At 38.5% G+C, this 24,380-nt stretch overlaps 1 protein-coding gene across 1 annotated transcript in view; it reads left to right on the top strand.

The window, feature by feature from the left end:
- The first annotated feature begins 505 nt into the window (after positions 1-505).
- The window catches only part of PIWIL1 (piwi like RNA-mediated gene silencing 1), a 35,622-nt gene continuing 11,747 nt past the window's right edge, over positions 506-24,380 (top strand). Inside the window, exons 1-13 of the mRNA XM_068989999.1 lie at positions 506-583; positions 924-1,035; positions 10,176-10,301; positions 10,804-11,018; positions 11,386-11,507; positions 12,555-12,635; positions 13,839-14,036; positions 14,530-14,641; positions 20,767-20,893; positions 21,116-21,233; positions 22,158-22,272; positions 23,543-23,730; positions 24,097-24,169. Of these exons, the coding sequence (XP_068846100.1) occupies positions 506-583; positions 924-1,035; positions 10,176-10,301; positions 10,804-11,018; positions 11,386-11,507; positions 12,555-12,635; positions 13,839-14,036; positions 14,530-14,641; positions 20,767-20,893; positions 21,116-21,233; positions 22,158-22,272; positions 23,543-23,730; positions 24,097-24,169 (1,665 nt within the window). The remainder of the gene's footprint in view (positions 584-923; positions 1,036-10,175; positions 10,302-10,803; positions 11,019-11,385; positions 11,508-12,554; positions 12,636-13,838; positions 14,037-14,529; positions 14,642-20,766; positions 20,894-21,115; positions 21,234-22,157; positions 22,273-23,542; positions 23,731-24,096; positions 24,170-24,380) is intronic.

Genomic DNA, 24,380 nt, shown 5'->3' with positions numbered 1-24,380 from the left:
TGCCACGCATCAAGAATGAAATTATGGGACATAAATGATGTGGTTTAAAAAAAAAGATTAAGCTACATGCAATTGTGGAATGATCCAGGAAGACATAGTAGTGTATGTATGTATAATAATTACTTAAAGGGCCTGGCATAAAGTTTACCATAAGAGTCCTCTTTCATAGATTACATATCTAGATGTGAAAGAACTATTCACCAATATCTTAAGACTTTTTATAATTAATTCAATTGAAAGATGACATATTACATGAAAATAAGTCTTCTACTTCAGTGCTGTCACCTAGCACAGGAGCACTTAAGTTTTGCTGAAGGTGGGGATATTGTCTTAAGAGGCAATATTGGATAGTGCTTTAAGAGGCTAGGAAACTCTGTGATTACCCAGGAGCTTATTTTAGAATCTTAACCAAATCAGTTTAAAGATAGTGTTGTAGAAACACTCAAATATAATTGCAAACATTGAATGTTGTCTTCATGATTATTTCCTCTTAAGAAAAAGGAAAATGACTGGGAGAGCCAGAGCCAGAGCAAGAGGAAGGGCTCGTGGTCAGGAGATGGTGCAGCATGTGGGCGCCTCTGCGGTGAGTGTGCCACTCTTTTCTAACTGCAGGGAGAGTCCTTGAGAAACAAACTGGCTAAGGCTTCAACAGCTTAGGCTGTCAAATTAAATTTAAAATCTGTGTCCTGTGAAGGAGGTAGGAACTGAACAAGGAAAATCGTGTTCTATGTCCTGAGGGGTATTGGAAGCTGGTTCTTGACTTCACTTGGTAACCCTTTTTGAAGAAATTTCTTCATGATATTTGATTAATTTAGATCAGTTTTGGTTGAATGCCTTAGATTTGTTTGACTAGTTATTTCCTCTGATGTCTGTGACCTCTTGACACAAAAAGAATGCTGTTCTTTATTTGCATATAACTGCAGAGTCAGCAGCCTGGTTACATTCAGCCTCGATCTCAGCAGCCACCAGCAGAGGGGGAATTAGTTGGCCGTGGACGACAGAGAGGAACAGTAGGAGCAACAGCGAAGTCACAAGGTGAGGGGAGAGGGAAAGGGCTTCTGTGTGTGTGTCTGTGCGCTTGTAGCAATAGATGGGGAGCAATTACCAAAATTCTGTTTAAAGAAAAAGGAGTCCCAGCATCTCCCTGAGGCTGTGCAGCCTGCCATTGATTGCAGTGCCTCAGGATTTCTTTTCTTGGCAACAAAAAAGAGCAAACACTAGAGCCCCACACGAGCTTTTACAAAGCAGGTAAATTCTAAAATGATTATAAATGTGCTTATTATGCATTAATCAATTTAGAACATTCTCTTGGCTTCTTTAGTGGTTTTATCAAAGCTGTTTGTAACTTTGACTTAATAAAATATATTTTCACGTGTGTGGTATTGGTTCATCCTGTTTCTCAGATGGAGAAACTGAGGTCAAAGTTGTGGCAGCCAGTAGAGTCAGAACACTGGTTCTGATTCCAAAAATTGTGCTTTTTCCCTGCATCATTGCAAAAGCTAATTTTTTTGGATGCTTGGTATAAGATTTTAATAGTTACTAAGTTTGGTTTTAGAATTGGAAAATAAAACAAACTCATATATATACGTAGAGAATTAATGTGTTAACAGTGGCTTTTAAAACCCTGGGATTGCCATGGGAAATGGGCAATAAAAGTGTTGATGCAAATGGAAAACTTGAGAACAAAGTTGGTTCCTTGCTTTATGCCTTGCAACACAATATGACCAAATATTTAGTCATCACAGATGAAACCCATGAAATTTAGAAAACATAGATAAATCTAAGATGAACTTGAAGTGGTACGAATTGAACTCTGACAGATACTATCAGTGTCAAGAGACAACTTGGAAACTTACTGAAATTAGAGAACAGCTCATCTTTCTGATACACAGAGCAGTCTTATGAATCTGTGATGGGAAAGTGGACAAAGGAAAGCACAAATCATTGAGAAGTGCAAAGGGCAGTGAAAATGCTAAGCCTTACCATTAAGTTTAAATTGAACTGGAGCATTTTTTAATCTGGTTATTCTCCATTTTATTTTTTGCCAGTTGTGGCAATTTTAAAACGGGAACTTGTGCTCCATGGAGGATTGTACTAAATTTTGGATGGTGTTTGTAATGTGCGGCAGCATTACACTTTTAGTAGCAGTTATGTTCGTGGTAATTTATCCAGACACTGAATAAGTACATGATTGTGTAAGACTGTTAACTACATTCAAGACCTCAACACTGGAAAAACCTATTCGGTAAGGGTAAAACCCTCTGTACTTTAATAACAATGGAGTACCAATTAGCCATTTTCAAGAATGTAAAAACTTGACTGAAATGAAAACAAGTTGTAAAACAGCTTTGTATTTTTAGTAAATATGTGTTATTGTTGGTCAGTTGCTAAGTTGTGTTTGACTCTTTTTGACCCCATGGACTATAGCCCGCAGGCTCTTCGGTCAACAGGATTTTTCAGGCAAGAATACTGGAGTGGGTTGCTGTTTCAGGGATTGAACCCGCTTTTCCTGCATTTCCTGTATTGCAGGCAGATTCTGAGCCACTGGGGAAGCCCCAGTGGGCTACATGATGTTTTAATTTTTAAGGTCCTTGATTACAGTTCATTCATGGGAATCTCCGACTCAGTGGACATGGGTTTGGGTGAACTCTGGGAGTTGGTAATGGACAGGGAGGCCTGACGTGCTGCGGTTCATGGGGTTGCAGAGTCGGACATGACTGAGCGGCTGAACTGAACTGATTGAATCACTTTCCTCAATCTTTTTTTAAAAAATTACCTATTTAATCCAAAAAGTGAACAGGGAGATATAATCTATTCTATTAGAATAAATATGTCACATTAAATTATAAATGTTTCTGATAATAGAAACATAAGGTTGCATGAGTTTCAAATATATAAGCCAAGTAAGAATTCGGTATCCAGCATTATAGCAGGATATATCTCCTCCAACTAAATACCTGTAATGTGCTATATTTTTAAAATACCTTTTGAAATTATCTGATCTGGCAAGATAGTTGGAAAATCTTCAGAGGCCAAAAATGACAAGACTGGGAATCAGTCTTCCCAATCCAGAGTGGGAATCAAGTGCTGAAACCAGTGACTCCAAAAAACACCTCCAGGTCACTTGCTATTTTCCCTAAACATTCTCTGTATTGATCTTCACTAATACATTTTTTTTTTTAACAATGACTCATGAATTTAAATTTAATTCTATGAAACTCAGTTCCCTACCTATATAAAGGTATATGCTTTTAAAGATAAGGGCCATTTTGAGGACTCAGTGATACTCAGGGTAATGCAAAGCCCTGTTTTACCATCTTTCCCAGCTCTTGTAAGTATTACATCTGAGAAGTGCTTCTCACAGTAAACATTCAAGTATCCACTGTGTTTTAGAAATTAAAATGACAGCCTTAACAGATTTACCACTAACGAGACATTGAGACCTTGAGTTTTCACTCTGTAAAGTGGGATATGGTGACATGAGAGGACTCTTAAATAGCATGTCCTGATTTGTGTTTTTAATAAATCATTCTGGCAGCTGCATGGAAGGGGAGCAAAGTTTCCAGTTGTATCCCTTTTTTAAAAAGTTATTTATTTAATTAGAGGCTAATTACAATATTGTGGTTTTTACCATACATTGACATGAATCAAGCTCTATACAGTCAGCAAAAACAAGATTGGGAGCTAACTGTGGCTCAGATCATGAGCTCCTTATTGCCAAGTTCAGACTTAAATGGAAGAAAGTAGGGAAAACCACTAGACCATTCAGGTATGACCTAAATCAAATTCCTTATGATTATACAGTGGAAGTGAGAAATAGATTTAAGGGACTAGATCTGATAGATAGAGTGCCTGATGAACTATGGTTGGAGGTTCGTGACATTGTACAAGAGACAGGAATCAAGACCATCCCCATGTAAAAGAAATGCAAAAAAGCAAAATAGCTGTCTGGAGAGGCCTTACAAATAGCTGTGAAAAGAAGAGAAGTGAGAAGCAAAGGAGAAAAGGAAAGATATAAGCATCTGAATGCAGAGTTCCAAAGAATAGCAAGAAGAGATAAGAAAGCCTTCCTCAGTGATCAGTGCAAAGAAATAGAGGAAAACAACAGAATGGGGAAGACTAAAGATCTCTTCCAAGAAAATCAGAGATACCAAGGGAACATTTCATGCAAAGATGGGCTCGATAAAGGACAGAAATGGTATGGACCTAACAGAAGCAGAAGATATTAAGAAGAGGTGGCAAGAATACACAGAAGAACTGTACAAAAAAGATCTTCATGACCAAGATAATCACGATGGTGTAATCACTCACCTAGAGCCAGACATCCTGGAATGTGAAGTCAAGTGGGCCTTAGAAAGCATCACTACGAACAGAGCTAGTGGAGGTGATGGAATTCAGTTGAGCTATTTCAAATCCTGAAAGATGATGCTGTGAAAGTGCTGCACTCAATATGCCAACAAATTTGGAAAACTCAGCAGTGGCCACAGGACTGGTAATGGTCAGTTTTAATTCCAGTCCCAAAGAAAGGCAGTGCCAAAGAATGCTCAAACTACGGCACAATTGCACTCATCTCACATGCTAGTAAAGTGATGCTCAAAATTCTCCAAGCCAGGCTTCAGCAATACATGAACCGTGAACTTCCAGATGTTCAAGCTGGATTTAGAAAAGGCAGAGGAACCAGAGATCAAATTGCCAACATCCGCTGGATCATCGAAAAAGCAAGAGAGTTCCAGAAAAACATCTATTTCTGCTTTATTGACTATGCCAAAGCCTTTGACTGTGTGGATCACAATAAACTGTGGAAAATTCTGAAAGAGATGGGAATACCAGACCACCTGACCTCCCTCTTGAGAAACCTATATGTAGGTCAGGAAGCAACAGTTAGAACTGGACATGGAACAACCGACTTGTTCCAAATAGGAAAAGGAGTACATCAAGGCTGTATATTGTCACCCTGCTTCTTTAACTTCTATGCAGAGTACATCATGAGAAATGCTGGGCTGGAAGAAGCACAAGCTAGAATCAAGATTACTGGAAGAAATATCAATAACCTCAGATATGCAGATGACACTACCCTTATGGCAGAAAGTGAAGAGGAACTAAAAAGCCTCTTGATGAAAGTGAAAGAGGAGAGTGAAAAAGTTGGCTTAAAGCTCAACATTCAGAAAACGAAGATCATGGCATCTGGTCCCATCACTTCATGGGAAATAGATGGGGAAACAGTGGAAACAGTGTCAGACTTAATTTTTTTGGGCTCCAAAATCACTGCAGATGGTGACTGCAGCCATGAAATTAAAAGACGCTTACTCCTTGGAAGGAAAGTTATGACCAACCTAGATAGCATATTCAAAAGCAGAGACATTACTTTGCCAACAAAGGTCCGTCTAGTCAAGGCTGTGGTTTTTCCAGTGGTCATGTATGGATGTGAGAGTTGGACTGTGAAGAAGGCTGAGCGCCGAAGAATTGATGCTTTTGAACTGTGGTGTTGGAAAAGACTCTTGAGAGTCCAAGGGAGATCCAACCAGTCCGTTCGGAAGGAGATCAGCCCTGGGATTTCTTTGGAAGGAATGATGCTAAAGCTGAAACTCCAATACTTTGGCCATCTCATGCGAAGAGTTGAGTCATTAGAAAAGACTGATGCTGGGAGGGATTGGGGGCAGGAGGAGAAGGGGACGACAGAGGATGAGATGGCTGGATGGCATCACTGACTCGATGGACGTGAGTCTGAGTGAACTCCAGGAGTTGGTGATGGACAGGGAGGCCTGGTGTGCTGTGATTCATGGGGTCACAGTGTCAGACACAGCTGAGCAACTGAACTGAACTGAACTGACATGAATCAGCCACGGGTGCACATGTGCCCCCCAGTCCAAAACCCCTTCCCACATCCTTCCACATCCCATCCCTCTGGGTTGTCGTGGTGCCCCAACTTTGAGTGCCCTGTTTCATGCATTGAAGTTGGACTTGTCATCTTTTTCACATATGGTAATATACATGTTTCAATGCTGTTTTCTCAAATCATCCCACCCTCACCTTCTCCCACAGAGTCCAAAAATCTGTTCTTTACATCTGTCTCTTTCGCTGTCTTGCATATAGGGTTGTTGTTACCATCTTTCTAAATTCCATATATATGTGTTTATATACTCTATTGGTGTTTTTCTTTCTGACTTACTTCACTGTGTAATAGGTTCCAGTTTCATCCACCTCATTAGAACTTACTCAGATATATTCTTTTTTTTTAATAGCTGAGTAATATTCCATTGTGTTTGTGTACCACAACTTTCTTATCTATTCGTCTACTGATGGACATCTAGGTTGCTTCCATGTCCCAGCTATTATAAACGGTGCTGTGATGAACATTGGGGTACACATGTCTCTTTCAATTCTGGTTTCCTTGGTGTGTATGCCCAGCAGTGGGATTGCTGGGTCCTATGGCAGTTCTTTTTCCAGTTTTTTAAGGAATCTCCACACTGTTCTCCATAGTGGCTGTACTAGTTTGCATTCCCACCAACAGTGTAAGAGGGTTTCCTTTTCTTCACCCTCTCCAGCATTTATTGTTTGTAGACTTTTTGAAGGTAGCCATTCTGACTGGGGTGTGATGAGACCTCATTGTCGTTTTGATTTGCATTTCTCTGATAATGAGTGATGTTGAGCATCTTTTCATGTGTTTGTTAGCCATCTGTCTTCTTTGGAGAAATGTCTGTTTAGTTCTTTGGCCCATTTTATGATTGGGTCATTTATTTTTCTGGTATTGAGCTGCATAAACTGCTTGTATATTTTTGAGATTCTTTGTCAGTTTCGTTTCCTATTCTTCCATTCTGAAGGCTGCCTTTTCACCTTGCTTATAGTTTCCTTCATTGTGAAAAAGCTTTTAATTTAATTCGTTCCCATTTGTTTATTTTGCTTTTATTTCCATTACTCTGGGAGGAGGGCCCTAGAGGATCTTGCTGTGATTTATGTCAGAGTGTGTTCTGTTTCTGTTTTCCTCTAGTTTTATAGTTTCTGGTCTTATATTTAGATCTTTAATCCATTTTGAGTTTATTTTTGTCTATGATGTTAGAAAATGTTCCAGTTTCATTCTTTTACAGGTGGTTGACCAGTTTTCCCAGCACCAGTTGTTAAAGAGATTGTCTTTTTTCCAGTTGTTAAAAAGATTGTCTTTTTTTCATTGTATATTTTTGCCTCCTTTGTCAAAGATAAGGTGTCCATAGGTGGGTGGATTCATCTCTGGACTTTCTGTTTTATTCCATTGATCTGTATATCTGTTTTTCTGCCAGTACCACACTGCCTTGATGGCTGTAGCTTTGTAGTGCAGTCCAGTCAGGCAGGTTGATTGCTCCAGTTCCATTCTTCTTTCTGCAGTTGTATCCCCATTTAAAACAGCTTTTAGATTGACAGTTAATCACCATTTGACTAAAGTGTTAGTGTAGCAGTATTGTATGTGGAGAGGGGAGCAGACTTCATTATTGTTTATTTTCAGAAACTTGCAGTTAGGTTTTCATATCCATAACTACTATTTTTTCAAGAGAAACTCAAAATTTTCAGGGAAGGATTCAAATTAAGCATTTATGACCAGTTGTTGCTATCAGTTTAAATTCAGTATACCTGACCTTTGTTAGTGTGGACACCTTAAGCTGAAAGTCTTTAGTATAAAAAGTTCACCAGGGGTTTATTCAGTGGCTGAGTCATGTCTGACTCTTTTGCAACCCCAGGAACTGTAGCCTGCCAGGTTCCTCTGTCCATATAATTTCCCAGGCAAGAATACTGGAGTGGGTTGCCATTTCCTTCTCCAGGGGATCTTCCTGATCTGTCTCACGCATTGGCAGGTGGATTCTTTACCACTGAACCACCAGGGAAGCCCCCAGATACTGAAAGATTTTTAAATGTAGAGACACAGAACAAACAAATAGACACTAAGGGGGGTATAGGGGGATGGGGCTGGGGGTGGGATAAACTGTGAGATTGAGATTGACATATACACACTACTATGTATAACATAGACAATGAGAAATGAGAACCTACTGTACAGCACTGGGAACTCAGTGCTCTGTGGTGACAAAGAGGGGATATATGTATAGCTGGTTCACTTTTCTGTACAGCAGAAACTAACACAACATTGTAAAGCAACTAAATTCCAATTAAAACAAAAACTAAGATAAAAAGACTTCAAAATAGAGCCCCTGAAAACCTTGAGGCACGAGAACCAGCATATTTAGCAGTACTTGTAAAGTGCTTTATAAATGCAGTTCTTACTTAAACCTTACGACACTCCAGTAAAAATCTGTTATAATCAATTTTTCAGGTGTAGAAATTGAAGCTCATATTAAAATAACTTGTTTACAAGATATATCGGGAACCGATATATTTTGTTTAAGCTACATTACTTCTCTTTGAGAAGCTGGCAATTCTGAGCTAATTTTAGCATTTGTGATTAGAAGAGGACTGGTCTCCCTTATCTTTTTGTTCTCCCAAGTCCATGACTTCTGTCACTAAGACTTAAGTTTTGCTCAGAATGTCTGCTTGGGCTCCCTCTTGCCATCACATCCAGATTCTAGGCAAGCCTGGCAGCTAGGGGCGTGGAGAATATAAAAGCCAGCTATTAATGCCCTTAAGGTGCTTTCTCAAAAATTTCATCCAATAATTTCTGCAAAAGTCTCTTAGGCCATCCTTACGTACAAGGAAGGTAGAAATTTTAGTCTATTAGGTATGTGTGTGCACTCAGTCACTCAGTTGTGTTCAACTTTTCATGAGCACATGTACTGTAGCCTACCAGGTTCCTCTGTCCACAGAATTTCCCAAGCAAGAATACTGGAGAGGTTGCCATTTCCTGCTTCAGGGGATCTTTGCAACTTAGCGCTCAAACCCTTGCCTCCTGCATTGTCAGGCAGATTCTTTACCATTATGCCACCTGGGAATCCCCTATTAGGTGTGTTACTTCCTAAATAAACTTTTAAAATAAGAATGAAATATTGTTTATTGTGTAGTCAGTAGTCTCTGCTACACAAGGTAACATGCATGTTGACTGCAAGCTAGAGTTTAACACTTGTCTATATAGCTTGTATTTGTTCTTTGGTTCACATCATACTAGTTATATGAAGTGTTCGGTTCAGTCGCTCAGTCGTGTCTGACTCTTTGCGATCCCATGAACCGCAGCATGCCAGGCCTCCCTGTCCATCACCAACTCCCCGAGTCCACCCAAACCCATGTCCATTAAGTTGGTGATGCCATCCAACCACCTCATCCTCTGTCGTTTCCTTCCCTGCCCTCAATCTTTCCCAGCATCAGGGTCTTTTCAAGTGAGTCATCTCTTCGCATCAGGTGGCCAAAGTATTGGAGTTCAGCTTCAACATCAGTCCTTCCAATGAACACCCAGAACTGATTTCATTTAGGATGGACTGGTTGGATCTCCTTGCAGTCCAAGGAACTCTCAAGAGTCTTCTCCAATGCCACCATTCAAAAGCATCAATTCTTTAGCACTCAGCCTTCTTGACAGTCCAACTCTCATATCCATACATGACCACTGGAAAAATTTTATACAAATTAAAAGACTTAATAATTTGGATATTTTAACCACAGTTTTTGCAAGTAACTATGTACTGATAGTTAACCTACCCCAGTAGATGTGTATCATGGTCACAGGATATGCACACGCTCATCCCATCCATTCTGCTGGTTTTTAAGGGAATTGGTGAGGAAATTACATTTTAAACTTCAACATTTTCTAATTCAGGTAGCACATTTAAATTTTATAAACTGCCAGTTCTTACAGCTATAATTACATCATAAAAGTTGTGAAAATACTGATATTAAGGCCCTTAGGTGGTATTATACCTACAGACAGAAAAATAATTACCCAATCAGCAAATGTATTTTTCCAAGTTCTTGAATCAGTCCAGTCATCTTGATCTTGTAAAAGTATATATGTCCTGTGAGGGAGCTGAGTTTGCCTAGGGTGGTGACAGGAAGGGCTTCATGGAAGAAGTTCTAGCTGAGAAGTTACTTCTTTCTTTGGTTGGCAGATACCTAAAACATCCTAGCAGGATTGTTACACACTATGTATAGCACCACAGGAGCCTTTGGATTTCATGCCGTAGTGTACTTTGGGAATTGCATTGTCATGTTGCGTATTACTTAGATGTATTTTTTCTTTGTTATTCTTTTTTTTTTTTTAAAAAAAGAACTCCAGATATCTGCTGGATTCCAGGAGTTATCATTAGCAGAGAGAGGAGGTCGTCGTAGAGACTTTCATGATCTTGGTGTGAATACAAGACAGAACCTAGATCATGTGAAAGAATCAAAAACAGGTAGGTTAATCATTAAGTTTCATGAGATTACTTTTCAAGTACACAGGACAGTAAATTGAAGCACTTTCACTTAGGTATTTATTTGTATGATGAATTGCTCGGGTGAAAGAGTATGTTTGTTCAAAGACTGCATGGATACTTTTTCCATTTTCCTCTCCTTTTTTTGGTTTTGAAATAGGTCATAGATGTTTTCAGCTGCACTGAAATATTTTGATACATATTGCATAGATCACTTTTCTCTTTTAAAGCTTTTTGCTATAAAGATTTCATTGGTTCAGTTGTAAATTACTTTAGTCTAGGGATAATTGTTTTCTAAATGGATGCTTCCAGTAATTTATGTAAATAGACTAGTAGTCCCCAAAGTCAGATGTCTGAGAACTTGTGTTTTCTGTTGCTCTTAGCCCTTTGCTTACAGAACTGCATCTGCCTTGGCATGACAGTGAAGATTTCAAGGAAGCATACACTTGATATATCATTAATTGAATGTGACTTACTTTTACAGGTTCTTCAGGTATTATCGTAAGGCTAAGCACTAACCATTTCCGATTGACATCCCGTCCCCAGTGGGCCTTATATCAGTATCACATTGACTATAATCCATTGATGGAAGCCAGAAGACTCCGCTCAGCTCTTCTTTTTCAACATGAGGATTTAATTGGAAGGTGTCATGCTTTTGATGGAACGATATTATTTTTACCTAAAAGACTACAGCACAAGGTTATTTCAGTTGTTGGAATGGGGAGAGGGAAATGGGGCTTTCTACCTCGAAGCCAAACTGAAACATTCTAGGGTGTCTTCAGAGAAACCCGAATCTGTTAGGATCCTGTCTGTTAGGATTTATAATGCCCCCAAAGGGTGTTCTGGCATAATTGTATCATTCTCAGATCTACCTGAGTGACTTAATCATTATAATCATGTAATAATAAAGCACTTAAAATCATTGTCTCATACCCATTTTTTTTTTTAAACTTTTCTAAATTTTCATGAGCTTGATCTTGATGGCTCAGATTGTTGCCTTATTCAACAGGCTTATGTATTGGGCTTATTTTAACAAAAGTTTGGTTTTCCACCACTCTGGCTTCAGGTTACTGAAGTTTTTAGTCAGACTAGAAATGGAGAGCATGTGAGGATAACAATCACCCTGACAAATGAACTCCCACCTACGTCACCAACTTGTTTGCAGTTCTATAATATTATTTTCAGGAGGTATGTTAGTGTTTTTCTTTTAACATTTTAATAAATTTTAAACATAATCTAAAGTTGAACGGCATGTATAGTAAGTACTTGTATACTTAGTACCTAGATTTGACAGTGATTGGTTAAGATCATTGGGTTACTCTTGAGTTTTAATCATTTTTAGGTGTGATATACTGATATAAATCTCATTTATTTGCTTTGAGCAAGTGTCATATCTTTCACTTCCTTATTTGTGTTGAGATTAGATCTTTTAAATCCTATTTGAGCTCATATTAAGAACACACAGTCTCTCAGAGGTCTGTCACTAACCTTATATTCCTTCTTTCCCACAGTGGATACCAATTCAGAAAACAGGGCAGGATTTAGGCCTATTCAGATTTATTTCTTCCATCATAGGACTTATACTGCATGCTCTATAATTTGCTTTCAGTGTGGATGCTCTTTTTTTCTAAATCCAAAATTAGGACACATGTTTTATGAAGACTGCCCTCTATCCCCCTGCTGAGTGGGAAGCAATCTGGATGAGACTGAAATTGGTATGAGAATAGTGAGACATAATACTGGGGTTTGTAATTTACCCTTTTAAGGTGGTCATAAGATATCTGCTACTGATTAATCTTGATAGATATTTACTTGAATTAATGCAATAGGAGATTTACTTTTTTGTAAATGATGGATTGGCAAACTTTTCTTTTTTTTTGCAAAGGGCCAGATGTATCTCAACCATTCTACTTTGCTGTTGAAGCAGAAAAGCAGTCATTGAGCATGTATGATCATGGCTGTGTTCCAATGATGGACACTTTACTGATGGACACTGAAACTTGAATTTCATATAATTCATGCATCTTTATGCATATTATAGTTTTGATTTTTTTCTAGACCTTTAAAAGCTGTTTAAAAAAAATAGCTCTTAGGCCATATGAAAACCAGCAGGTAGGCTGGATTTGGCCCACCTACAAGCCATAGTTTGCCAACCTCTGCTGTAAGCAATATGCCATTCTAATTGTAGTATGGGATACTTATCAGTAGTCATTATTCTGACTTTTCAAATTCTAGGCTTTTGAAGATCATGAATTTGCAACAAATTGGACGGAATTACTATAACCCAAGTGACCCGATTGATATTCCAAATCATAGGTTTGTATAAATTGGGAAGTTTCTTTAATCACAGACTTTGAAAGTGATGCTCTATTTTGAAATGATCAGATTTACTGTGGCTGTTAAATGGCACCCATCACATTAAATGAACATTTAACTTGGTTTGAACAATAAAGGAGACATCCCAGAATACCTGGATCTTTAAAGATCATGTGATATTTACTAGTCACAGGGAAAAAGCATAGCATTTTCCAGCACAAAGTTTATATTTGCTCTTTAGTTGCTCAGTCATGTCCGACTCTTTGCAACCCCATAGACTGCAGTACGTGAGGCTTCCTTGTCCATCACCAGCTCCTGGAGCTTGCTCAAACTCATGTCCATTGAGTCGGTAATGCCATCCAACCATCTCATCCTCTGTTGTCCCCTTCTCCTCCTGCCTTCAATTTTCCCAGCATCATGGTCTTTTCCAGTGAATCAGCTCTTCACATCAGGTGGCCAAAGTATTGGAGCTTCAGTTTCAGCATCAGTCCTTACAATGAATATTCTAGACCGATTTCCTTTAGCGTTGACTGGTTTGATCTCCTTGCAGTCCAAGGGACTCTCAAAAGTCTTCTCCAACACCACAGTTCAAAAGCATCAGTTCTTCAGCACTCAGCTTTCTTTATGGTCCATCTCTTATATCCATACATGCTTACACATCCATGTGAATGTGAAGTTGCTCAGTTGTGTCCGACTCTTTGCGACCCCATGGACTGTAGCCTACCAGGCTCCTCAGTCCATGGGATTTTCCAGGCAAGAATACTGGAGTGGGATGCCACTTCCACATCCATACATACACATATTTGCTCATCACCTAAACTCATCATAAAAACTCATCACCTAATTATGATTGCTTCAAAAGTTACTGCAGTGTATCAGGATATACATTCAAATGGTTTAGGTTTATTTATAATAATTGTAGATATTTTCAATTAGACTTTTCAAGTTTTTAGATCAATATAAAAATTTAGTAAAGTTAGTGTATTAATTTAAAATGGAAATTATAATGTTATTATAAAATAACATTCATTGTTGGAGATCTTAAAAAGATCAGTATTTATCTGAAAAAGATAAAAATAAGTAAATTTACTAAAAGACTTATCCTTTTGACCTAGCTAATAAAGGTAAAAAACAACTTGTTACATACAAAGCATATTGGGATATTCATAGGAGTTACTTCATGGCTTTCATTCCGTTTGACAGATTGGTGATTTGGCCTGGCTTCACTACTTCTATTCTTCAGTATGAAAATAACATCATGCTCTGCACTGATGTCAGTCATAAAGTTCTTCGAAGTGAAACTGTTTTAGATTTCATGTTCAACTTGTTTCATCAAACCGAAGAACACAAATTTCAAGAACAAGTGTCTAAGGAACTGATTGGTTTAATTGTTCTCACCAAGTAAGACTTTTAAGAATGCAAACTAAGTTTACAAGTCTTAAGATGTTTCGGCTTTCTAGCCCTAAAATGTTAGTTGGAAAGTAGGGTTTAAGATTGAGAGGGGAGAGTAGCACAGAAATGGGAGGGAAACTTACAACCTCTCTTGAGTTAAAAGTTTGGGGGGAATATAATTATCTGAAAAGGAGAAATACCCAATTATTTCTATCCTTTTTAGTTATAATTTTATTTTCTAATATTAATTTGGTTACATCCACATCCATCTAGCATCAGTTCAGTTGCTCAGTCATGTCCAACTCTGTAACCCCACAGACTGTAGCATACCAGGCTTCACAGCTGTTAAGAAATTTGTTTCCTGTTCTTGCTATACTATTGCACATTACCAACTGATTTGAAATTTTATTTTCTATAAAGTGTATGTTGTCTAGTTTTTTCTTTTTTCTTTAACATTTCTATGTGTTTTAATCAAATATTGACAAATCTCAACTGGTCATAGGTATAACAACAAAACATACAGAGTAGATGATATTGACTGGGACCAGAATCCAAAGAGTACCTTTAAAAAAGCAGATGGCTCTGAAGTCAGTTTCTTAGAGTACTACAGGAAGGTAAGACATTAATATTGATTTTTATCTTTTTAATGTGAATTGCTTAGACCTTAGGAGAAATCTGAAATACCTTCAGTAGAATTTTCTAATAGCTAATGAATTTTCTAATACATATGGAACAAGTGGCTCTTAAAGCTGTATATAAATATGTTTATCAAGCCAGTCACAGCATAGTTAGCTCATAAGCAAGTGAGATGTGCTCTTTCCTGGTTCTTTTTCTGAAGTGGATTCAGGATTACGTTTGAGCTTAACCCTGTAGAGGACAAATAGATAATAGACGATAAAAAATACAAGTTAACAGCTTACCATACTGTCTTTCTGTAACTAGCACTTCTTCAAAAACTTCATCTGGCAATGGCAGCTCAAGGTCTTTGAACCCTTAGCATCAGTTGTGATAAATCTGCAAATGGGTTAACTCTTAATCTTTGTCTAACATGTTGATAGAATTCAGACAAACTTGTTTCATGGAGATTAGATAGTAAGTTCAGTGGTTGATCTTCTAGCACCAGTTTGTAAAAGATGATTCTAGCTTTTGGCACAGTGATAACTAAATTGAAAAAGACACCAGAGGCAAGTAATATTAAGTTTGTACAAAAGTAATTTGTGGCTTTGGACCATGAATTTCAAGTCATCATCAGTTCAGTTCAGTTGATCAGTCATGTCTGACTCTCTGCGACCCCGTGGACTGCAACACGCCAGGCTTTCCTGTCCATCACCAACTCCTGGAGCTTCCTCAAACTCGTGTCCATCAAGTCGGTGATGCCATTCAACCATCTCATCCTCTGTTGTCCCCTTCCCCTCCTGCCTTCAATCTTTCCCAGCACCAGGGTCTTTTCCAGTGAGTCAGTTCTTTGCATCAGGTGGCCAAAGTACTAGAACTTCAGCATCAGTCCTTCTAATGAATGCTCAGGACTGATTTCCTTTAGGATTGACTGGTTTGATCTCCTTGCTGTTCAGGGGACTCTCAAGAGTCTTCTCCAACAGCACAGTTCAAAAGCATTAATTCTTTGGCACTCAACTTTATTTATGGTCCATCTCTCACATCCATACATGACTATTGGAAAAACCATAGCTTTGACTGAACAGACCTTTGTCAGTAATGTCTCTGCTTTTTAATATTCTGTCTAAGTTTGTCATAGCTTTTCTTCCAAGGAGCAAGCGCCTTTTAATTTCATGGCTGCAGTCACCATCTGCAGTGATTTTGGAGCCCAAGAAAATAAAAGTCTGCTACTGTTTCCATTGTTTCCCCATCTCTTTGCCATGAAGTTATGGGACTGGGTGCCATGATCTTCGTTTTCTGAATGCTGAGTTTTAAGCCAACTTTTTCACTCTCCTCTTTCACTTTCATCAAGAGGCTCTTTAGTTTGTCTTTGCTTTCTGCCATAAGGGTGGTGTCATCTGCATATCTGAGCTTATTGGTATTTCTCCTGGCAATCTTGATTCCAGCTTATGCTTAATCTAGCCCAGCATTTCGCATGATGTACTCTGCATATGCATGGTGACAATATACAGCCTTGACATACTCCTTTCCCGATTTGGAACCAGTCTGTTGTTCCATGTCTAGTTCTGACCGTTGCTTCTTGACCTGCATATGGATTTCTCAGGAGGAGGGTCAGGTGGTCTAGTATTCCCATCTTTTTCAGAATCTTTCAGTATGTTCTTGAGCCACACAGTCAAAGGCTTTAGTGTCAAGGAAGCAGAATTAGATGTTTTTCTGTGATTCTCTTGCTTTTTCTATGATCCAGTGGATGCTGGCAGTTTGATCTCTGGTTCCTCTACCTTTTCTAAATCCACCTTGTACATCTGAAAGTTCTTGGTTCACGTACTGTTGAAGCCTTAACTTGGAGAATTTTGAGCATTACTTTGCTAGTGTGGAAGATGAGTGCAATTTTGCGGTAATTTAAACATTCTTTGGCATAGCCTTTCTTTGGGATTAGAATGAAAACTGACCGTTTCCAGTCCTGTGGCCACTGCTGAGTTTTCCAAATTTGCTGGCATATTGAGTGCAGCACTTTAACAGTATCATCTTTTAGGATTTGAAATAGCTCAGCTGGAATTCCATCACCTCCACTAGCTTTGTTCAAAGTGATGCTTCCTCAGGCCTATTTGACTTTGCACTCCAGGATATCTTGCTCTTGGTGAGTGATCACACCATCATGGTTATCTGGGTCATTAAGATCTTTTTTGTACCATTCTTCTGTGTATTCTTCCCACCTCTTCTTCTTCTTTTTTTTTTTTTTTCCTGCTTCTATTAGGTCCATACTGTTTCTTTCCTTTATTGTGCCCATCTTTGCATGAAATGTTCCCTTGGTATCTGTAATTTTCTTGAAGAGATCTCTAGTCTTTCATAACTAGGATCCAACATATCTTTATTAACCAAAATAGGGAGCATTCAAATCAACACATTTTTGCCAATGAGAAATAAGTTTGTTTATTCCTATAGTGTAAAAATCTGTGCTTCAGGATTAGATGAACTCTTGGAAAGCATTTGCTGCCTTCTGCTGGTTGTGGAAGCATTTTGCCTATAGAAAGTTGTCGAGATACTTGAAAAAGTGGTAGTCAGTTGGCACAAGGTCAGGTGAATATGGCAGATGAGGCAAAACCTTGTAGCCCAATTGTTTCAACTTTTGAAGCGTTGATTATGTGATGTGAGGTTAGGCATTGTTGTGGAGAAGTGGGCCTGTTTTGTTGACTAATACTGGCTGCAGGCTTGCAGTTTTTGGTGCGTCTCATCAATTTGCTGAGCATACCTTTCATATGTAATGTTTTCGCTGGGATTCAGAAAACTGTAGTGGATCATACGAGCATCAGATGGCCAGAAAAATATTTTTTGGCGCAAGTTTGTCTTTGGGAAGTGCTTTGGAGCTGCTTCTCGGTCTAACCACTGAGCTGGTTGTCGCCAGTTGTATAAAATCCACTTTTGATATTGTGCATAGAATAATAAGACAGTTCAAAACTAGTGTTTTGGTTTGTGGTCAGCTTGTGAGGCACCCATTTGTGGAACTTTTTCACCTTTCCAGTTTGCTTCAAATGCAGAATGACCGTAGAATGGTTGACGATGAGTTCTGCAGCAGCGTCTGGTATAACTGTAAGAGGGTCAGGTTCAGTGATGCTCTCAGTTGGTCGTTGTCCATTTCTGACGCCCGGCCGCTGTTTTCCTCATCTTCACATCTCTTGTGTCTTTTGTAAAACTTCTGCAGTGTACATTTGTTAGCAGTTCCTAGGCCACATGTATTGTTGTAAGTTGTCTCTGCTGCTTTATGATCCATTTTGGACTGAAAAAAATATTGCTTGAATTTGCTTTTTGTGTAACATTTCTATGCTGCTGCTGCTAAGTTGCTTTAGTTGTGTCCGACTCTGTGCGACCCCAGAGACGGCAGCCCACCAGGCTCCCCTGTCCCTGAGATTCTCCTGGCAAGAACACTGGAGTGGGTTGCCATTTCCTTCTCCAGTGCATGAAAGTGAAAAGTGAAAGTGAAGTCGCTCAGTCGTTTCCGATTGTTCGTGACCACATGGACTGCAGCCCACCAGGCTCTTCCGCCCATGGGATTTTCCAGGCAAGAGTACTGGAGTGGGGTGCCATTGCCTTCTCCAACATTTCTATAGTCTAAAATAAATATAAGCAGCAAGTAATAAGTCATTAGCAAAAAAACATAAAGCAAGAAATGTACATTAACATGATGTATAACCACATTTATTTAAGAATGTATTCCAATATCAAATGGCAAAGTTCAACAGTGTAAAACTGCAGTTACTTTTGCACCTACCTAATAGAAAGAACAGCTACTGACTAGAAGAAAAAATAAAATGTTTCTGTAGGAAGGCATCAAATGTTGTAGTGGTCAGAGATGAGCAGATCTGCCTCCTAAATCCTTAGAAGTCACTTCCCATTTGATGGGCTCTGTCAGAAGTGCAGGAAAACACATCAATTAAAATTTAAAGCTTGTTTTTGAAGTGCTAAAATTTATATAACTTTTTTCTACTTTCTGTAGATTATTTCTTTTTTCTAATAAGTAGAATAAATGAACTATTATGTGTGTGTGTGTATATATATATAATGTCAAAAGTATTCATCTGACTGGTGATCTTTGAAATGTCTTTTTGCTGAAAAATCCATTGCTGCCTGATCTTCAGCTGCTCTCCTGTGAATGAGAAGATCAGATGCCACTCTGGAGGGAAATGATGCCCTAAGAAGTTGCATTAAGAACTGGTCTTACTCTGGCAAAATGAAAACAGGCCAAGGGTCATCTCAGCTTGATTTCCCTACTGCTGTTTTTAACCTCTGAAAATTCCTTGTGGACTTGAACCATGTTTGACCTAGATTCTTCTGAGTGTCAGAGGTTACTGTGACAAACGAGTTCTGGCATTTTTCTGTAGTTCATTTGAATAATCACGATCAGGGATGGGAAGAGTTGGTATACATCAGTAGCAAATACAGAGAGGACACAGTTGAAAGTTGATTTAAACCTGAAGCAAGATCAAGGAAAATTCTCCCCTTCTCTGACTAGTACCGAATCTTACATGCCTGCTTGTTCTTCCACAAGTGACCTTTTAAATGTTGACATACTTCAGGGTTCTGCCTCAGGTCCCCAGTTGCTATATATTTACTCTTGAGGTGATCTCCAGTCTGTGCAAAGACTTCAGATATAATATGTTAACAGTTGGGTGGATTTGAAATATGTGAAAGAAATAAGGCATTCTTAAAACTTCTTAGTGGAAATTCAGTTTTAGTAATAAGTGATGGCTTAGATATTATATGTTGAAGAGAATATCTAGGAAATACCCAGGGTGGGAGAGAAGGGCCTTTGGAAGGGAAGATCATGGTCAATAACTTTAAAAATCTAATATTAAACAGAAATGAAAGTGCTAGTTCTTCAGATGTAGGGGGAAGTGTTAAAAGAACTGACAGGCTTTCTTTTACGTACTAAGAGTGTAAGAGGAAAATCCCACGGCTCTGTAATTAAGAATTATGCGTTTTAAGGCCCTTTGGTGAAATAGAGAAATAGGAATACTTCTGAAATCACTACGCAGCTTGTGTGTATACCCAAGTGAATGGTGTGTAAGCAGGGTGACTGTTAATAGACCCCTAATAAAAATAGTATGATAAATAATACAGATAAGTGGAGCAGAGGTCATACATGCATGTTCTACTTAGAATTTTTTTTTGCCTGGATGATTGGTAAAGAGATGAGTGTAGGACAGAGTCAATGCAAGCTAAAATTCGTGGTCTCTTACTTCATGATGGTAGGTGGCCAGGACCTTGATTGTATGCCAGGAAGAAGGAATGGGCAGGTGGAATAGTCTTCTGGAGAGAGCAACACTCATGAAATGGCTGTGATGGTACTACTGTCTTGTATGCTTACTGCAGATGTGATTTTATTTGAGAATAAAGTTAGAGCTAAATTAACCAGGATAGCGATGCTAGAAGAGGATACAGGAAATGATAGGTCTTCAGGAGACAGGGCCAGAAGCGCTTAGTGAAGGGAACGCAAGAGGTCTGCTGTGGTCTAGAACTGTAGCGCTGACCTGGAGGCCAGAGGCCTGTCTCACACATGTTAGATCCTAGACATCAACATGTTTGATCTCTTTACATATTATAAATCTAATCTTAGACAGTGATTGCATGTGGGCAATCTTAAAAGATGGGGAACCTTAATACTGCTCAGTTGAAATTCAACTGCAAAGTAAACTTTCAACTTTCCCTGATTAACACTGTTCCATAGAGTATACACATTTTCCCTCCCCCCTTTATTCTTAGCGTGAGACTTCTTTCATGAGCTCATCCTTACTATGAGTAGTTTTAGAGGAATTATGCTGTTAGTTACACAGACTACTGCTTCTGAACCAAGAAGTCAAAAAAATGAAGTAAATAGAAATGTAACAAAAAGTCAAAACTTAGAGCCTTACCATCCTTGACCATTTAAGTTTTTAGGAGAAAAGATGAGTCTATAAATCACAACCTATTTTAGTAGGACCAGAAAGACAGTGTGTTTTACTTGGAAACAGATACTAGCCTTGCTATTAGCATATATGCTTAGTTTTAAAAAGTGAAACTTTTTTTTGTCCCTTAACATGTTACTAAAGGCATTTACTGTGAACAGCGATATCTTTCTTCCCTTAAATAGCAATATAACCAGGAAATCACTGACTTGAAACAGCCAGTTTTGGTCAGTCAACCTAAGAGAAGGAGAGGCCCCGGCGGCACATTACCAGGCCCAGCCATGCTTATCCCTGAGCTCTGCTACCTCACAGGTATGCTGACTTGTCTTCATCGGATGAAGCCACTGCGTAGCTCCCCTTCAGTTCTAGAAGCCATTTAAACATTCCTTTACCGCACCCATCCTCCCCACCACTAGCCCGACCCTTAAAACTGGTTTGCCTCCTGGGAGTTCTTTCACTCATCACCACCCTACATTCCATATAGTTAGACACGATTCTTGTTTCTTTAACTGTATAGTTTTACTCTGTTTAAAGGTTTAACTGATAAAATGCGTAATGATTTTAATGTGATGAAAGACTTGGCTGTTCATACAAGACTAACTCCAGAGCAAAGGCAGCGTGAAGTAGGAAGACTGATTGATTATATTCATAAGTAAGTCATCTATGCTTTCCTGGGGTATGTTTTCAGTTCTTTATTTTACGTGGGTTTGGAGGAGTGACTTTCTCAGGGGAATGACAGAAAGTAATTTTGTTTTTTATGTGTATTTTCAGTATTCAGGGTGGGTTCTTCATGTTTCAAAGTGAGGCTGCTGTTTGTCAGGGGATAATTAGCTCAGTTGGTGAAGAATCACCTGCAGTGCAGGAGATCTGGGTTCAGTTCCTGGGTCGGGAAGATCTGCTGGAGAAGGGATAGGTTTACCCACTCCAGTATTCTTGGGCTTCCCTTGTGGCTCAGCTGGTCAAGAATCTGCCTGCAATGTGGGAGACCTGGGTTCGATCCCTGGGTTGGGAAGATCCCCTGGAGAAGGCAAAGGCTGCTGGAGAAGGGATAGGCTACCCACTCCAGTATTCTTGGGCTTCCCTTGTGGCTCAGCTGGTAAAGAATCTGCCTGCAATGCGGGAGACCTGGGTTCAACCCCTGGGTTGGGAATATCCCCTGGAGAAGGCAAAGGCTATGCCCTCCAGTATTCTGGCCTGGAGAATTCCATGGACTGTACATGGGGTTGTAAAGAGTCAGACGTGACTGAGTGACTTTCATGTTAAGTTAAACCATGGTATTCCTAATTCTGTTAGAAAAAGAGAATAAAATAGAAAGTGAAATTGTGACAGCATTGTGTTTACTTTGAGGAGGAGATAGTTTGGGCATCAGAATTTTAAATGAAAGGATATTGTGAAGGGAAACATAGACATAATAAGAGAAAAACATTTCTGTGTTTCCTAGCATTCTCACCAGTATTTCAATCCTGAAAGAAACATTGACATTTGTTATAGGCTGCAGTGGGTCTCTATTTGCTTGTGTATATTAGTTTTTGCTGTTTCCTTACATTTAGTGATAAGCAATATGTTAAATTTACAGAGATGATAATGTGCAGAGGGAACTTCGAGACTGGGGTTTGAGCTTTGACTCCAACTTACTGTCCTTCTCAGGAAGAATTTTGCAAGCAGAAAAGATTCATCAAGGTGGAAAAACAGTAAGGCAGTTCTTTAAAGTTGTCAGTGAAATCAGGTTTGGTTCAGATTCACAATAAAGCAAGCACAAATAACCTAATTGCATGCCAGTGTAGTCCTTTCCTCTTTTCCCTGACCCACAGCCTCTCTTTGTCCACCAATCTGAATACAGGAGGAGGAAGTGTTGGAAACACTCAAGAAAGCAAAGCCTGTTGCTTCTCTTCAAAACCATCTGTGAGACTGAGATAATAGGTGGCTTAATTTTTTAAATAACCTGAATTTTTTAAATTGAGGTATAGTGGAAGTCTCTTAAGTATCTAATTGGGTTGATATTTTGTCTACCACTACAGTGAACTTTTACGTGGAAAACTCCCTGTTTATTTAGCTTCATTTTTTTCCTGGACCATTTGTTTGTTGCTGCTGCTGCTGCTGCTAAGTCGCTTCAGTCGTATCTGACTTTGTTTGTTAGGGATATATATATTTGCACACATACACACGTATATGGAGATATATATATATATATATATATATATATATATATATATATATATATGAAATATTGTGATACCTTTTATATCTTATCTCCAGAAAAGGAAAGCAAGTATTCTAAAATATGTTTTTGTGTAATCAAAACACTACAAGTACCAAAATTTAAAAAATCCCTTTATAAAAAGCTGTGCTCTTCTGTTTTTGAAATGTTCTATGGATAACAACCTAATCATGTAGCTTAATATTTTAATTACTATTTCTTTATTATCCTTTGTAGTAAATATATATTCTTGTATAAGAGTTGCTCAGGAGGTGGGTAGGACATGTAAAAAGCAGGCTTTTCCCTCTGTGATATAGGGCACTGTACTTTGAGTTATGTGTTAGCTTTCTGCCTTACTGTCAGATGTTTTCATAGCTTGCTCTCAGTTTCTGACACCTCAGTCATAAAGTCACTTAACTTTCAAGGCCTTGTTTTTTTATATCTTTATCAGAAGGTAAATAGTATCTATCCTTGTAAGATTTTATAAAAGATTTAAAAAAGGGCTATAGCTTAAGATACTGTTATAGGCAGGTGAGCACTTGAGTGGCAGCTGTTAATATGAGTGTATTTTAAATAAAATTGCTGTAATCCTTTAAATATATTTTTCTTTTTCCTCACTTAAACCATTGTTTATGACTGCAGTTCACATTAAAAAGTAGTACTTTGAGATTTACACTATGCCATGGTAGAATTACTGAAGAATTTTTGGCTTTATCCCCGAGAACTTACAATGGAATTTACAATGTCTCTGAACTTTCTTCTAGTTTGATTACAATCCACAATTTGCAGATTGGTCAAAAGAAACAAGAGGTGCACCATTAATTAGTGTTAAGCCACTAGATAACTGGTTGTTGATCTATACTCGAAGAAATTATGAAGCAGCCAATTCGTTGATACAAAATCTATTTAAAGTTACACCAGCCATGGGCATACAAATGAAAAAAGCAATAATGTAAGTTTATCAAGTCATTTCTACTCTGAAAATTGACTCATAGTCATTTGGAAGGTGGGAACTCAAACTGTTAAAACTATTAAAAATATTAAATTATCTTAAAGATCTGATAAAGTTCCTCGTATGGTGGACACAGAAATGTGTTCGAGTCACTAAGAATGAGTGGGACAAAAAAAGGACTATTTCTCAGACAGTTGCCGTTGAGTGTGTTAGAATTCCTTTTGACTACATGGCTGCTCCTGATGTTCTATTTAATATTTCACCCAGAAGTGTTGCTTGTGTTACAATCTGTGGGAACCTTTTAACATGTAGTACATTTTTTTGGTTAACTTTTTCTGAATGTTGAATTACGTATTTCCATTCTAGGATTGAAGTGGATGATAGAACTGAAGCCTATTTAAGAGTCTTACAGCAAAAGGTTACGTCAGATACCCAGATAGTAAGTAGCTAGTTGATATGTAGGCAGTTGACCTGGAATCAGTTGTTTTAAATGGGACATTGGTAATCCTTTGAACTTGAGTTCTGTGTTAAAAATGTTACAATTAGGTTCCCAAACCAGTCACAAAATACATATTTTACCTTCCTAAGATTAATGCCAGTTAATGCTGGCTTTAGTTGGGTGCCTAGGAGCTTGTGTGCTGCAGATGGTA

The sequence above is a fragment of the Capricornis sumatraensis genome, chromosome 17 (genome assembly GCF_032405125.1).
Source record: "Capricornis sumatraensis isolate serow.1 chromosome 17, serow.2, whole genome shotgun sequence".
Classification (NCBI taxonomy): domain Eukaryota; kingdom Metazoa; phylum Chordata; class Mammalia; order Artiodactyla; family Bovidae; genus Capricornis; species Capricornis sumatraensis.
Note: the sequence above shows the minus strand (reverse complement) of the source record. Positions and strands in the feature narration are given on the sequence as shown.